The sequence below is a fragment of the Amphibalanus amphitrite genome, unplaced genomic scaffold, assembly GCF_019059575.1.
Source record: "Amphibalanus amphitrite isolate SeventyFive unplaced genomic scaffold, NRLGWU_Aamphi_draft 001159F_arrow, whole genome shotgun sequence".
In the NCBI taxonomy this organism is placed as follows: domain Eukaryota; kingdom Metazoa; phylum Arthropoda; class Thecostraca; order Balanomorpha; family Balanidae; genus Amphibalanus; species Amphibalanus amphitrite.
Window position 1 is genome coordinate 196,181 of NW_024882653.1, and position 12,207 is coordinate 208,387.

At 46.7% G+C, this 12,207-nt stretch overlaps 1 protein-coding gene across 4 annotated transcripts; it reads right to left on the bottom strand.

Annotated features, from left to right (window-relative positions):
• Window positions 1–334: 334 nt before the first annotated feature.
• Window positions 335–11,715, bottom strand: LOC122370681 (NF-kappa-B inhibitor-like protein 1). 4 transcript variants are annotated; one of them, XM_043346500.1, is made up of 4 exons: window positions 11,350–11,715; window positions 3,563–3,853; window positions 3,035–3,271; window positions 335–1,387 (listed from the first exon to the last, which is right to left on the bottom strand). In XM_043346500.1, exons 2-4 carry the CDS (start codon window positions 3,843–3,845, stop codon window positions 759–761), a joined length of 1,149 nt encoding a protein of 382 aa, XP_043202435.1. In that variant the 5' UTR covers window positions 3,846–3,853; window positions 11,350–11,715; the 3' UTR covers window positions 335–758. The 4 variants fall into 4 exon arrangements, with proteins under 4 accessions (XP_043202435.1, XP_043202434.1, XP_043202437.1 ...); XM_043346499.1 differs by lacking the exon at window positions 11,350–11,715 and adding an exon at window positions 7,298–7,347; XM_043346502.1 differs by lacking the exon at window positions 11,350–11,715 and adding an exon at window positions 6,710–6,848.
• Window positions 11,716–12,207: the final 492 nt, after the last annotated feature.

The window sequence follows — 12,207 nt, forward strand, 5'->3', positions numbered from 1 at the left end:
ATACAGAAATATTTGGCCATTCAAATAATTTTAAATGTCGAGGAGAGGTCATTTTTTCATATATTTTCTCTCTCTAAGATTGAGATGCTATTATGCTGGGACAGGGAGAGAAGTCCTTTGTTAGAACAGGAAAAGAGGCCAGGGGCGGGATAAAGGCTTTGGTGACTACGGACTGAGCCAAGAATGTTCCAGTAGACGATCCATCAAAAAGCCGAAAAAAAATACAATAAGACAAGTGAGGAGTATACCGTGGACGCGGGGACAAAAAGATAAGTTCATCAATTCTAAGGTGCACCAAGTCAACGAACTGCTGGCATAGATACCATATCCATCATTTAGACACCTAAATATTATATTTAATATTAGCGAAGATGGAACAGTGATACAAATGCACACAAAAGTCACAAAATGCACATACATAACTGGGCTATATTCTGTCATTAAAACGCTGAGACTTCTAGCGTAATTACACGCAATTCGGCAGACAATACACACTATAATGTCTCACAAAAAGTAGTCTGCTCAGCAACCATCACGATAGCTGTAGCGTTGGCGCGTCACTCGTCGCATTTCATCAGGTCCCTAAACGTATTGCCGCACTGACACAGTATACTCGGCGCCGCGCCCACCCAGCACACACGCCCACACACCGGCCCCCGGCCCTGCGAACGGTGTACCACGCCGGCCGACCGCCCTGTAGCACCGTGTGCCTTACACAGCCTGTCGCGGGAAGCCCCCACCATTGTCCTAGGGCGCGCTCATAGCAGCTGGTTCAACAGTTGGACAAAGGACACCACGAGCGACTTCACCTGCTCCGGATCTCCCGTCATGCGGCGCACGATTTTGGCCATACATTTGTCCGGGTGCCAGAGCCGCAGCATGTCTCGCACGGCCCGACGCCGTTCGGTGCCGTTCTCGGCGCCGGCCTCCACCAGCCGGCGCGTCTCCTGCAGGGTGATGTTGCCGAGCACGCGGAAGTCGGCCGTCACCAGCGGGCCGTCCTCCGAGTGCACCAGGTGGTGCAGCGACCGGTAGCGGCGCACCACCTTGGACAGCTTGGCGGAGGCGCCCTTGGGCGTCTGGCCGAGCCGCTGGCGAGCCTCGTCCCGCGCCCGGCGGCGCGCCTCCTCGTCTTTCTGGCGCTGCTCCTCGGCCTCACGGAAGCGTCGCGCGCGCTCCTGCTCCTGCTCGTGCTGCCGGCGCCGCTCGGCCTCCTCGGCGCGGCGCCGCTCACGCGCCTGCTCCTCGCGCTCGCGGCGCTGGCGGCGCTTCTCGGCCGGTGACGGCGGCGCTGGACTGGAGCGGCCGCGCGCGCCGTGCTCGCCGCGGATCCGCTCCGACCACGAGTCAATGTCCTCGGCGTCATCAGACAGGTACTCGGAGAAATCTGCAACGGTGCCGCAACCGTTAACAAATCGCATATCACGCGCTGAGGAGGACTTACGTCCAGAAGCGCCGCAAGGCTAACATTAAAGGGACTATCCCACCTTTTAAAATGTTGTTAAAACCAGTTAAATTGTGCCCGACTTTATAGATTGGATGACCAGGAACACGGTTCTGGCATTTATTTTTCATTAAACATCTTAGGCTTCCCATATTCCAAACACAAACTTTCAAATATGTGACGTCACAACCGAAAATTACCTCCTTCCCCAGGCCACATTACTGTCATAAAGCTGATTCTTTTTACTCTGTAGGCACCACAACAAAGTTCAGACCAAGTTTTAAGCGATTTTTCAACGAACAAACCCATTTAAATCAGAATGACTAAACGAGGTGACGTCACACTAACGGTCGCTCCATATTGAAGATAGGGCCTTGTACAAGGCCCATTTTCAAATGAAGGGAACGAATTTCTTCAACACCAAGAGGCCGCGGGGGTTGCAACCTAGATAGATAGTGGTTTCTGAACCTCGCCACAAACTTGGCTATCTCAACTCAAACCCCATGTTAAAGGTGGGATAGTCCCTTTAAACGGTGCTGTGGTTTTTAGAACAACCTTTATCGCAATAACAAATACTTGTTTGATTGTTTGTTTGTTTGTTTGTTTATTGAGGCTTTAGGACGTGCCTACTATACAGGTCATTAACCCTCGCCCGCACATGGGGGGGGGTGGTTGCCACCCCCCCCCCCCAGGCAGTCTTTCTGCTCTGCACTCAACATTTTTAGAGCTAGAAGGCTGATTTTTCGTATAGCTGCTCGACTATCCTTTCTTGATGTCCACTGAAAATTTCAAGTTTCTGTGATTTTTGGTTTCGGAGATATGACCTTGTTTTTCAGGTCATGTCATGACCCAAATGGCCAATTCTCAACATCTTGCGTTTGCCATGGGCCTTGTGAGCTTTTGACACCCTGATTTCGGCCTTTTTTGCCAGTCTTACCTCCCACCTATCATGGAACATGTTGTTCGACGATGTACAGGGGTCAAGGTCAGGGTCAAGGTCAACCTAGGTCATCTAAGATAATTGCGTTTTAGGCAAGCTGAATTTACTTTTTGTGAAGTTTTTTTTACTGCATTTTTGGTAAAAGCTTCTCAGATCATGATTTCATGTGATATGGACCCAAAAACAATCGGTGCACACATCAATATACACACAGACACACACAGACATACAAACACATATAATTGACCTTGACCTAACTTGACCTGAAATGACCTCAGCAGCAAAATTCTGGTCGGATAGTGTGACAAAGAGGTTCTAGCTGGCTTGGCACCAGAAAACAGCATCGTCATCGGTATTTGATAAGCAGCGCACTTGATATCCAACGGTGACCCAAAACAGCAACATTTTTTAGTTTGACCTGACCTGGAAGGTCAATGACTGACCTGAGAAGGTAAAACTGGGTATCATTGGATTCGTCTCTTCCCAAAGAATCTTTTTGGTCTTTACTGCTAAGCTCTATCTCCAACAGGAGCGAAATGGCGCGGGGGGGGTGGCAACCACCCCCCCCCCCCCATGTGCGTTCTAGGATGGGAAAATGGCATGTGCGGGCGAGGGTTAAGCGCCCATAACAAATACCCGCGTTTCCTCACCTTTGTCATATTTATCAAATCTGCTGTTTTCGTATTGCATTTCTTCCCAGATTTTCTCGTGCCAGGCGTCGGGCGGCGGCCGGCCGGTGGGTGGCACCGTGCCCAGCTGGGCGCGCACCATGTCGGCACACACGCTGTGAGCGGAGAGAACGTGCAGCGGCGTACGACCGTCCTTGTCGGGCGCGTGCAGACAGTCGACACAGTCCTCGATCATCGGCTGGATGATGTTCTGAAACACTGAGTGGTACACGCAGAACGCAGAATCAGGTGGTGGACAATGGTCACACATGAATAGTCGTTGATAGTGAAGCAGAGCGTATTATGTTCACCGATTCTAGTTGCATAAATGGGTTCCGTCGGCTTTAGGCTCTGTCAGAAAAGCACTCAAATTTGATATTGCAAATAGCACTGTCGCCAATTCCTAAAGGCGCCTTTGAGTCAACTAATACTTACACATTGATGCGCAAGCCGTCAATGATTATTAGAAGAAAAAAAAAAACAGCCAAGGTATGAAGTAGCATAGCTTACCAGACATTTTTGAAGTTTTGATCAGGTTGATGGCAGCGTAGTGGCAGGGTGTTCTGCCGTGCTTGTCTTTGGCAAGGTAACAGCTGGGTCGGGCGCCCCTCCGAACGGCCCAGAACACATTCTCGGCCGCCATCTTGCACACCAGATGCAGGAGCGTCCCGCCGTCTTTTTCCACCACAGAGTCCGCCGACAGCTTGTTGGTCGTCAGAAACGTCTGTGTTCGAAGAACCTTGTCCTTCTTCAAATCTTCAATTAGTTTTGCCAAGTCTTTCTTGCTAATCATATTGGCACCTGAAAAACAATGTTTCCAATGCATTTTAATAGGGAACTCCCACACCCAGAAGCTTCAATAGGGGAGCCAATCAGATGTAAGTAAGGGAGTGATCAGTGAAATATACATTGAGTGAGCTAGAAAAAAAGAGGGAGAGATTGAGAGAGGGTTGGAGGAAGAGAGAAGGGAGGGAGGGAGGAGAGAGAAAAGGAAAAGGGAAATAGACAAGAAAGAACAACAGAAAAATGGAGAGTAGGATACCTGATTCCACACTTCTCCCTATCCCTAGCCCCCCAGTCTTAGTGCGGAATGCAGATAAATGTGGATGACCAGACTGCAAAGTGAAAGCATGGCAACACTGTCAACGCAACGAGCACACCAGCTAGCGTTATAAATACACATTAGCCCAAGCCAAACAGACTGAACATCCACAGTCCACAGTCCACAAACTGGAACAAGTTCTTCAGTTTTTACCACAAAAGGTGGCAATACCTAACCCACAATGGACTGAGGGAGGAAGGCGGCTTTAACCAGCGCATGACTGAGGTATTTTCCATAACGCAGCCGACTGGGGGGGGGGGGCTCTACAGAGCCCCCCCCTCCTATCTCCGAAACAATGGGCCGATTGTCAAAATTCAAACGGCGGCTGATGGCCCTGGACTGTCTGGACAACCGTCGAGCTAAACCTAATTTCATTGACCTCAAGGTCACCAATGACGTCACAGGTCAGGTCAAAGTAAAAATTATCCGCATTTTGGCTTGTTCACATTTTAGGCTCTGGGCCTGGCCGCCGGCTAACACGTCCGATCAGGCTCATTTTTGGTTTGCGCACTCATTGATATGTGCCGAAGATCCCCTGAGGGTAATTAACTTGGACTTTGAATTTTTCATGTCAAGGCCAGGTCACCCTGGGTCACATAAATTTTATGCCATGTATCGGTCACGTGACACGTTAATGGTCCATATCACTCATATATTTCAAAAACAGTATCGTCTAAGTCATTTGAGGTCATTTTCAGCTGAATTTAGCAGAGGTCTGATCACTTTAGGTCAAAAAAGGTCAATTTTTTTTAAATGAAATTTTTGGAAGCCCAATAGTCAATACCACAATACGCGTAGCGCACTGTAGCGTCGTGCCGTGAAACAAGGCTCGGGCCGGTAGTTCCGGAACCACAAAAATCGGCGGAGCGGTATGTTCGAGGCTGGCGGGCGCCGGTGAGGACCAGACAGCGGAGCAGAACGTGCTCTAGCAGTTAGCACATCAGCCCTTTGGGCATATGGCCTTGCTTTGGGCGGGCACAGCTTGTACGGGCACTGCTGGCATGTCGCAGAAGGGAGACAGCCGATTCGGCGTACGTACTGGAGCGAGCGGCCCCAGTGACCCGCCCTCATCTGGTGCACCGAAACGGCGTCCTCTCGGTCTCTCCCGGGATGGGGAGCGGCAAAGTGGTCCCCCGAACGTGGATTGACGCAAGGCTGCACAGTGAAAGGGCCGAGTTAGCGAGCGGGCATCCGGGGGCAGGGCGGTTGCTTGTTTCGCCGGGTTGTCCGCTCTCTCGTTCCCCTCGATCCCGCAGTGGGCAGAAGCCCACTGCAGGATTACTTCAAGACACCTGGCGATGTTCAGCAAGGTATTCCTTACCTATCTCCGCGCAGAGGGTGGAGGCCTCACCTGGACAGCCGCTCCTTCACTGAGAAGACTCGGGGCGGCTCGCGATTCGGAGCACTCGACGGTCGGGGTGAGGGACGTCTTGTCCTGAACTCTTTTCAGAGCCGTTCGCAGGGCGAATCTGCTGCTAGATTGGCTAGCGTGCCGAAAAATTTGGTGACCACCAGGCACCAGCCGCCTATAAATTCTATTGCCGCCCTGCGCCAAAAAAGTAAGCTGCCACCATGCACTGAATTTGGCACATGTGATGTTACGCCGGACGTGCGCTGAAATTTTCAGCGCGATCCCGCCATTACACTGGACATACCTATTCAGCATAACGTGTATATTTTCCAGTCTGGTTCTCCACCACTGAGATCAGGAGTACGATGGTCCTATTCATACTGCTGAACGATGTCAAAAACATAGGTACTGAAAAATAAATTTGAAAATTTGAAAAAAATTGTCAAATTTTGACTATAAAGCATATAACTCAGCCATTTTTGAAGATATTAGACTAAAACATTCTAGAGTAGGTCATCACTCATTGATGGGAGTACTTTTACATATATCCCGTCAGCCGTCTTTTTCATAAAAAAACAAAGTTTTTTAACAAAAACGGCAAATAAATTTTTATATGTGAATTACCTAGCATTTTATGAATAAGTAAAGCAGGCATCACAACACACTTATTTTTGGCAACCAAGGAGAGGTGCTGTAGGTAAGGTTGTAGGTTTTAGGTTGTAGGCTCAAGATTGTAGGTTGAGGTAAGGTTAGGCCAGGTCAGTAAGCGGAACTATGGTCAAGCGTACCCATTTTCGGGAACGCATTTTCGTTCCCATGTTTGGGAACGATAAACCCAAATATGGGAACGCCATGTAGGCATTATTTAAAACAAGAAAAAGAACCGTTAGATGACGTCCAAAAAATATAAAACGATCGTGAACCACCTGATATTTGTCTCAATATTGTTGGGAAAGAGTTTGATATTGTAAGGCCCATCGTAGTTTCAAATCGTTCCCCTATTTGTAAAGCAGTCCATCATCCGGGCCGCGAGCCCAAATTTGGGAACGCTCTCGTACACTGGCGCTGCAAGCGTTCCTTATTATGGGAACGGCGTACCCAAAATTGGGAACGATTTCACCGACGCCTTTCAGGGGCTCTTTTCATTAACAAGCATCACGTCCAACGCCGCAAATTATTGTTAACGCAACAATCATCAGATGACCTTTCCGGCAAGACCGTCGCATGTTTCGCCCGGTCTTCTGCGCTTTTATTCCCGTCGATCTCGCAGCGGGCACGCCCCCCTCTGCAGGATTACGTAATTCACAACGCTCAGCGATGTTCAACAAGGTCTTCCATATCTATATCCACCGTCCGCGCCGAGGGTGGAGACATGTCAAGCACCTGTCTGTTTATCACCGATAGTTGACGAGCACAAGGGAGTATCCAAAAATGGGAACGCTGAATATGTTACACCCTCAAAACACCTAGTCCCAATGAAAATCTAGTTTTTTCCTTTCTTGATGAGTGTAAGTGGCAAAAGGCCTGGTAGGATGGGCACGAGGAATGATCGAAATCAGCATAAAAATTATAAATAAACCACACAGAGCGACCTATATAAGAGAAATTCCCCCAAAACGATCACGCTTAGAAACACGGAAGACAAAAACCACGCTCATGACGCTCCTTATAAAACAACTCTAAACAACTAGCATCCAAATAAAATATGTCTATCTGGGATGATATAATACAGCTGAATAATTTTAAACCACTGAAACTAAGTTTACAACAGTAGTTCGGTAAAATCACTGACGTTCCATGCGGTCGTGCGCCCCGACACCAAATGTCACCAATATTACCCCCGGACTGTCCGTATGTTCGCTTGCATATGTCAGCATCTGGTGTCGCTAGTATGAAACTTCATAACCAGGCGAAAATTATTATACTTGACCTCAAAATGTAAAAACCGCTTCATTTTCCTTAAAATTGCAAGTTAAATGTAGTATAACCCATGTTTTCAGCATTCCGTCATTTCAAAAAATCATTAAAAATATCATTCGACGGTCAATTTCCTTGTGCAACGGTCAGATTAAAGATAATTTTATAGAGACTTAGTAGATACTTAAATTAGCGTGCACTTTTTTTAGACGTGATGCACTAATGAGTTTTAGTGGGCGAACGGCCAAAAAATTACCTTCCGTTCCCATAAATGGGAACGCCCGTTCCCATATTTGGGAACTCCGTTCCCAAAAATGGGAACGTTCCTATATTTGGGTACTCATGACCATAGTTCCGCCTACTGAGGTGGTATTTATTTACTTTAGGTCCGCACAACAGAGGGGTAAATAAGTCATTCCTAAAGTAAATATTTACCGGTCCCGTTTGGTTACGTTTGGTTTGATTCAGATTAGAAAGGATCTCTGGGTATAGCGCCTCTTCTTGGTTGCAAAAAACAAGCGTGACGCCTGCATTACGACTACCCCTTCCCCTAAAGCATTTCAGTCCCACGCACAAGGGGGAAAAGCTCAAATTATTGAGCGCTCAAAAAATTGAGCGGGCCCCATTATGAAGGAATAGGCGAAACGATGGTATTTTACAATGCCTCTAGCGTCACACTACGGCAAATATCGTATCCAAATAAGGTATCAATGGCAAGAGAGAGCAACAAGGTTTCTTCTCGAACACTCGCCGTGATAATTTATATCGGTGTTTTTGGAAAGAAAATGCCCTAAAGACGCTCAACTTATTGAGCGCCACTTGTCGTTCGGGACCGCGATACTCAATAAATTGAGCGCCACGACAGACGACAGTCAGCTGGCGCTCAAAAAATTGAGTGCCGGCCAGCATCTACACTCAATTTATTGAGCCTTCTCCGTGGCAGGTGAAGCCGGTACAGGCTGCCATTTTTGATGTTATGTTCGTTGAAATACGTTAAACTGAGTTGAAACAGAAATGCAGGAAGTTGAATGCTACGTGGTACCTAAACTTTTCACAAACCCATGGCATCATGTCACATTTTCCGCTAGTAGTTTTATCGGTCGCCTTTCGGATTCGGCACACCTCAAATAAATATATAGGGCTTGAATAATCCGTATGAATACTGTATTGATATTTTCTGACTGTACTGGGAGAAGGGAATACGTGATTACAGAAAGATATCCACCCACGCTTGAATATTGGAGAATTATACAGGAAAAACTGTATTGCCACGGTTACAACTTACAAGGCCATCGGCCGCAAACAAACAAAAATACTATACAATGTGGGTTAGATTCACAAACATCATCAAGTGTGGAACACAGAGACGAGCAAAACAACATCACATTATCGCATGCCAGCCCGACCACATTGGAACCGGGTGACCTGCGACCGGAACCTGCGTCTTGCCAGCATACATCACAAAAGCAGGAGGCAGTGTCGTACTGCTTTGATCCAAAATATGCCATATAACAAATGATATAAACGACCTAAGCTCGGACTAAGCTTATCATTATCAAATCCTTAACATGTAAAAGACGAATGGAAACATCGAGTCTCAGACCAGCAGTAGCAACCATCACAGTAGCAACATCACAAAGAACACGCGGCATTATCAGACAGCCGTTTTGTTATCGGGCTACAGGCGGCGACGGCGTGGTTGCAGACCAGCTGCGAGGTAGCGGCGTGCGGGCAAAAGGCGCGGGCACACCTCCATGTGGCCGTGCGGACAGTGCGCGGTCGGCGTCGCATAGTGGGCGGCATCGGGCTGTCCCGGGGCCGTCGAAGCCGCACAGGTTGTCGGCGCATGTGGGCGCGCGCGGTCACCACGGCCAGCTGCTCACCACCAGCACAGACTGCGCAGCGTCGCCGCTCCGCCGGCCAGAACACGCAGACAACCCTTCTTGCAGTCGCACATGACGTAGCCAAACTCATTCACCTGCTCCACCATGTTGTTGATGTCACCGAGTCGTTCAAGTTGTGGCTCGTGCCGTCGAGCATGACCTGCCCGATCGGACACGGGTCAGCGGCTTCTGCTCCAGCGAAGTCTTCATCTTGGTGACGTCTTGCTGATCTCCACAAAGGCTGAGCAGATGACCTTACCCACAGGGACGGCCGACGTCCTCGCCAGCGAGCGCTTGGTTGTGCAGACCTGCCAGAAAAAGAAAAGCTGTTTAGTGTTTGGTGATCTCAAACGATTTTTTTTCTTTATGCAGTGGAACAAAATGGAAAATATGTCATACAACAGGAACTAAAAAAAGATGCAGCCTAGGTCGTCTAAGAAATGGGTGCAACATTGATAAAATTCTTCCTTGAATGAATTCTACAAATGCTTTTGATAAAATGTGTGGTGATTATAAGGAGACCACTTTACTATAAAATTGCTCAGGATTCCCTATCTGGACCTGTCAAAAAATCCTGACTGCACACCAACAATGAGCATTAAATCCGAAACCTCTACCAGGTACCTAGGGATAATTAAATTCTGATTCAGAATCAGGAAAATATTTCACATCATACAAATAAAAACCTTTACTACATTGAAACTGAAAATGTGATGCCGATCCAGTGACCTAAGGGTCTCAAAGTATAATAATGAATTAATCTATTATAAATTTGGTGGTGACTGCCAACTGGCGTCTGGCAGCCTAGACCTTGAGGCTTGAAAGTGGCCCTCCTTTTCCGTTGACTCCGATCCTCCAGATGGAAATGATATAAAGGATCATTTTTATCTTATTTCAAATGAGCCAGTCAGCAAAGTGGCTATCCTGTTTCAGCATTCACACACACAATAGTTGACTGTCAGTCTGTCATGCTGTCAGTGTTGTGAAGTAACGAAGGAGTTGAGTTTTGTTGATTATAAATTGTGATGTTATGTAAAGGACTGGAAAATGAATGTGAAAACTATGGAAACATATTGGCAGAGTATTGTCACTTACTATCAGGACATATGGATAGAGAATACATTCAAATTAATAAGAAATGCCAAATATCAAGGTACTCAATCACTGATAGCAGTGGACTATCATATGTTTTAATGTCAATTATATGAAAGTTAAGACTGAAACTACCTTTTATTTCATCATACCTAATGAAAAATTGTGTGAAGAAAACATTCACAGCCTCTTTGAAGCACTTAGACCACTAAAAAACAAAAATTTTCACGTAAATATGTTGTGTCTCTTTCCCTCAAAACATCATATCGGATGGCGCCACTTTCGTCGACAGTTACTTATCTGCACGCAAATCGAGGAAAACGTGAATTGATTGACGTTTACGTGTTTCCAAATTTAAAATCACAGCATATTCAAACTTTTCAGTGTACCTTTTAACATCTAAATATAACTAAAACGATAAAAACTTACCTTCAACACAAGGACGACGACAACCACGCGAACGGAGACGTCGCGACGAAATAAACAAACGGCGCCGCCAAATGAAAAATATTCTCCGATATGGGTGATGTGAAATTGAGTCGCAATCATTTTGGGTAGTATGAAAAATGCTCTTTCCAACAGAACCCTAGTAAAAAACGTGAATGGACAAAAAATAACTTTTATTTCGACATAAATATTGGCCTGTTTTTAAGGCATCCTGGTATGCCGTAAGATTTCGACCTAGAAATTGGTGTTCCCCCAATCATTGAAGCTTGAGCAGTGAAAAATATGAAAGCCTAATCTGTTTTGCATCATTAGTGATTCTCCTAGGGTGTTGCCATTTCTCCCTAGGTGTTGCGAGTTGCTTTTGCAAAACGTGTTCCTGAAACGGCTCAATTTTTTGAGCCCTCAGCATTACGCCTATGGGAGCCTCTGACGTCACACGCTCAATATTTTGAGCGCTCAATAATTTGAGCTTTTCCCCCTTGTGCGTGGGACTGATTTAGCTTACCTTAGAGGAAAAAGATGAGAATAAATAATACGAAATCCCGAAATCGTCCTCACCCCCAAGGCCATCTATAGACACATCTAAGCTCACCCCACACTTTTTTGGGGGATAATTTTTTCAGTACCTAAATTTCAGTTATTTTGCACTATCATAAGTTCAGTTTGCACTATCGTCTTTTCGCAGGCAATTCCTGTCAAACACAGGTATATCCGGTCATTCCGCACTATTTTAGTTAGTATAGAGGCGATGCCAGATCTGGCATAATAAATGGGTGTGTGGTAGCTCATTTTGCACTAAATCCGGTATATGAGCACTATTCATGATTTCACTGCCGAGCACGAGCTACTGCTATGATCACAGTATTCTTGAGCCTTGAGGTATTTATTTTTTATGTTGTACGTAAGTTGGACATCAAAGTATGATCCTCCATTCAGCGTATTACTTCCACGATGAAAACGAAATTGGAGCAAGTTTTGTTGCATAGGTCCTGCCCTCTACGCAATACACCACGCCTGGTGCTGCCCCCTAACGACTAATAGGCATGCTGGGTATATATTAGGTAAATTTGTGGACAAAAATGCGCATCGCTTAAGTTCGTGGGACAAAATCATGTACGCAAATGTACGGTACACGGTCTGCCCACCGGCTTCATCTGGCTCACGATGCAGCGTGACCACTCATGCTCCTCAGCAGCAAAGTACCACCCCCTCGAAATGAGAGCTGGCTAGGCGTTAGGCCGCTGAACGATGAAACGAAATGCTACAATCAAGATCCATCTAGTTAGATGTGCGTCAATGACAGACACGTCCCTTCCACGACACGTACGGAAGGGACGTCGAGCGCTTCAGTTCCTACTAAGCA